General features: G+C 39.6%; 1 protein-coding gene across 1 annotated transcript; it reads left to right on the forward strand.

Annotated features, from left to right (window-relative positions):
• The first annotated feature begins 212 nt into the window (after positions 1–212).
• On the forward strand, positions 213–1,638 carry LOC124091188 (hemoglobin subunit gamma). Its single transcript, XM_046442149.1, has 3 exons — positions 213–304; positions 428–650; positions 1,510–1,638. The coding sequence occupies exons 1-3, from the start codon at positions 213–215 to the stop codon at positions 1,636–1,638; spliced, it is 444 nt and encodes a 147-aa protein (XP_046298105.1).
• Positions 1,639–4,288: the final 2,650 nt, after the last annotated feature.

A 4,288-nucleotide genomic window follows, 5' to 3' on the forward strand; every position in this document is an offset into this window, starting at 1 on the left:
CAAACCACGCCCTCAGTGTGACCAGCCTTGCCTTTGACCAATAGCCTTTGTTATTGACCAATAGCCTCAGGATATGTGGTGAGTCAAGGGGCCACAGCGTGGGGGATGAAGAATAAAAGGATGTGCCTTCTAGTAGTTGGACGTGCCTTCTAGTAGTCTTCAGTTGCTTCTGAAGCATCTGAGATTATCGATAAGCTCCTAGACCAGACACCATGGTTCATTTCACAGCTGAGGATAAGACTGCTATCACAAGCATGTGGAGAAAAGTGAATGTGGAAGAAGCTGGAGGAGAAACCTTGGGAAGGTAGGATCTGGGGGCCAGGACAAGGGAGGGTAGGAAGGAAACTGCAACTAGCAGAAATCTAGGCATCTTCTTGGGATTTGTGAGACACCCTGACTTTCCAATTATCATTGCTCTATCTCATAGGCTCCTGGTTGTCTATCCCTGGACCCAGAGGTTCTTTGACAGCTTTGGAAACCTGTCCTCTGCCTCTGCCATCATGGGTAACCCCAAGGTCAAGGCCCATGGCAAGAAGGTTCTGACTTCCTTGGGAGACGCTTTAAGGGACATAGATGACCTCAAGGGTGTCTTTTCCCAGCTGAGTGAGCTGCATTGTGAAAGGCTGCATGTGGATCCTGAGAACTTCAGGGTGAGTCCAGGAGATACTCAATTTCTTTTGCTCTCAGCCTTGGGAAAGCTTAGGTAATTAAGCATTGATCTGAGCATTAGTGAAGCTACCTGTAGAGAGTGACATATTCTGAGATATTGAATTCGGGAGTAAAGCAACTGCAGAGGGCTCACTCAGCTGAGACCAAGTGGTACTTAGGCCTAAGGGGTGCTTCTAGAAGTCTAGAGTACACTCTGTTGGCTTTGAGAGGATAGTTATATAAAGATGGAGAAGATCGGTTTTTAAAATGAAACTCTTATAGGATGAACCCTTTTCTACAAGAAAATTCTTTTTCCCTCTTTTTAATTCATTTTAAACCCTGCTAAAAGCAAGAAAAGAATAGCTATAGAGAGGATATTCTCACGTTGACTCAGTAAAAAGAAGAAACCTAGGCCAAGCATTGCTAAGGCAATTCCCATATTGGTTGGGCATTTTGTGAAGTGTTTCTAATGCTCAACTTACAACCCCAGAAGAGGGGTTATGTGTCTCAGACAGACAAACAACTGGAACATGTGGACTGCATTGGGTTTGGAAAGATAACTGATAACCGTGTTTTTAAAATTTTTTTTTAAGTCCAAAAAATGTGGGGTTTTGGGTTGGTAAGATATAAAATTTCAAATCATGATACACACATTTAAATTTAAATATTTAAAGCCTGATTAGTTCCACAAAGGGAATGAACTACCTGTGTAGTTTGGGTACCTGGGCTTCACCTCAGGCTTTGAGGGAAATTGACATATGCGTAGTTCTGAGTGAGAACTGGGTGTTTAGATAACAGGAAAACAGTTTAGATCTCTCTGTACACTGTGCTTATTATCTATTGTCTCTTTCCACTTCACAGCTCCTGGGAAACATGCTTGTGATTATTCTGGCAAAACATTTTGGCAAGGAATTCACCCCCCAGATGCAGGCTTCCTGGCAGAAGATGGTGGCTGGAGTGGCCAGCGCTCTGGCCCACAAATATCACTGAACCTCCCACCCATAGTGCAGAAGATTCAGAGAGAAGCTTTCTTTCCAATAATAACAAAAATAATAAAAGTATTCTTTTAAGAAATATTTTGTGATTACCTTCAGTTCTACTTTTACATGTACTTTTAAATATATAAGCACAGAAGAATTTTATGTTGAGGTCGTGTGTGTGTGTGTGTGTGTGTGTGTGTGTGTGTGTTCTCCATTTATTTTTGCAAAAGATGTAGATTTTACTGAGAAAATAAAAGAAGGACATGCACATGTGAGTTCCCCAAGGGAAAGCACAGGTGCAGGAGAGTTCTGGTGGGAAGGAAGAGCTCTATGGTACAAGGAGTCTCAGAACAAGACAATTTAGATTAGAGGAAGAACAATTCAGGGAGAACCCCCCAAGGGCTTGTCAGAGGCACTGTACCAAGAATGGGCTAAATGGAAGAAAATTATTCCAGGCTTAGGAGATCAAGGTTCAGGCAGGGGTTGTGATTACATTCTATTGGCTTTTGTTTTTCATAGCACTTTAAAAAAATATTTTTGTAGTTGTAGTTGGCACAATATCTTTATTTATTTTTTTTTAATGTGGTGCTGAGGATCAAACCCAGTACCTCACAAGTGCAGGGAAGTGCTCTACCACTAAGCTACAGCCCCAGCCCCTTTTCATAGCACTTTTTTGGCTAGAGTGGGGGTTGGAGGAGAAAGCTCTTGCCCAACTCAACTCCAGAGAACTGGCCCTCATTTTTTGAGGAAATGTATACACTAAGTGTTGGTGTGTACCTCATGGAGGTTGAATTAGTCCTTATGAGAGACAATGCCAAAGTGTGCAAATTATTTGTAGCATGTCAAGGAAAAGAAATTATTATAACCTGCTAGGAGAGGTGGGGATACTTGTGAGGAAAATAAACCAGCAGATCAGAAGCTGCATCAGTGTGTCTGAGCAAAAGACCAACACTGTGAGAGCAAAAGGAAGTGGGAAGAATTTATATGGATTAGTTGGGAAGGCAGATTAACAGGAGTTCTCCATATATATAAGCAAAAATGTGAGCAATGCATAAGTATTATGGGAAGATATGTCTGGCTATGGGTGCTGAATAAACTAGAGATCATATTAACATTAGGTGTACTAATCTCCATTGGTTTCAATGTCTTGGAATTAAATTCTCACCCAAGTCTCATCTATAATACCAAATAATATATCTGAGGCCATCTCCATGTCTTGGATTCGTCTTATTTTCCCTTAGTACATTTTTCTCTGGACTTTTCATGCTTTGACTATAAACGAAGTAGCAAGATTTTATTGTTTGCTTGTTTTTCTTTCTTCTTTTATTTCCCAGCCTCAGAGTTTTGCACAGAAGCCTTTCCTGCTTCTGGGAACTTTCTTCTGAACTGCTTCTGGCTGACTCCATCTTACCATTAAGTCACTTCAAAGGTGACTTTTTAATCTAAGGCTATCTTATAATAGTCACCTATAGTCACTTGATATCATACTATTGCTTGCATTTTCTTCTTGTCCTATAACAGTATGTAAAATTATCTTATTTGTTTAATCACTTAGATTGGGCCCCTCTGGTAGAAGTAACATTCATGAGACCACATGAACTTTTTGTCTTTTTCACTAAAATTCTCAGTGTTTAAAACAGCACACAGCATGATTGGGCTCAATAAATATTTGCTCTTTAAAATATATACAACAATGAAGGATTATTAGATTCTATGGTGTTGATCTTGATGTGATCAAGGCCCAGATGCCAGTGGAAGCAATGAATATAGACATAAGTTAGAATTGTAGAAAAACTATGAACAAGAATAAAAAATATCTTGAAAGTGATTGTCTATAGAGGAGTCACTGTCTGGTTTACTGGTTTCACATACAGAGTTTTAAGGTCCCTGAGTTGAGAGGGATAGCTGGGTAAACACACCATGTTGGAGATGAGCATTAAGGTCATTGGAGAGCAAGTGCCCTGAGCCACCCTGCCTCAGTCCAGGCCCAATAATGTGTACAGGAAGTATTCCTGTGGCCAAAATCGCCTGTTCTTTTTACTTCATAAATCTTTGGTCTTAAAATAAGCCACCTCCCCAGGTTTGACTCAGACTTTATATGTCTGTAACTAAGTACAGAATCTTTCCTTTATATCTCGGAACCAAGCCACTTTGAGCCTGAGAGCTCATAGATACTTCAGTCTCTCATGGCATAATAACTTCTGGCCTCTTGGTCATTGTTATTATCCATACGTCCTATTTAAATTTTTCCAAATCTAAGTAGATAAAATATTTCTCACTGCATTAAGTAGACAGAAATAATTTATTTTCAAATAACAAATTTAGGTCTAATATATTGGGTCTATATCTTAGAGTGTTAGAATGCTCCAATAAATATTTACTACACTATAGTTTTTATAAAAATTAATCTCAGGAACAAAGAAATTCATTTTCTGGAGCTCTGAGAGTGGGAAATAGATCTGAGAAAAAATAATAAAATGAACTACTCCTTCTACCATGAGAAGTGTCTATCCTGTAACTGTTTCTTTAAAATGTGTGAAACCAAAGTACCTCGGGCCACGGCAGCATTAGTATGTGTACAACTGTTAATGAAGTCTGCCTCACCTGATGAGATATGAGGAAAAGTTATATACAGCACAGGAGACACAAATATACACTAG

Source organism: Marmota monax, unplaced genomic scaffold (genome assembly GCF_021218885.2).
Source record: "Marmota monax isolate L192 unplaced genomic scaffold, Marmota_monax_Labrador192_F-V1.1 WCK01_AAM20220418_F8-fsc00068, whole genome shotgun sequence".
In the NCBI taxonomy this organism is placed as follows: domain Eukaryota; kingdom Metazoa; phylum Chordata; class Mammalia; order Rodentia; family Sciuridae; genus Marmota; species Marmota monax.

Bases quoted from the DNA above. Each gene is read 5' to 3' on its own strand.
- LOC124091188 (XM_046442149.1), top strand. From the start codon at position 213: ATGGTTCATTTCACAGCTGAGGATAAGACTGCTATCACAAGCATGTGG. The intron at 305-427 runs GTAGGATCTGGG...TCTATCTCATAG, and splicing joins GGAGGAGAAACCTTGGGAAG to GCTCCTGGTTGTCTATCCCT. The intron at 651-1,509 runs GTGAGTCCAGGA...TCCACTTCACAG, and splicing joins TGGATCCTGAGAACTTCAGG to CTCCTGGGAAACATGCTTGT.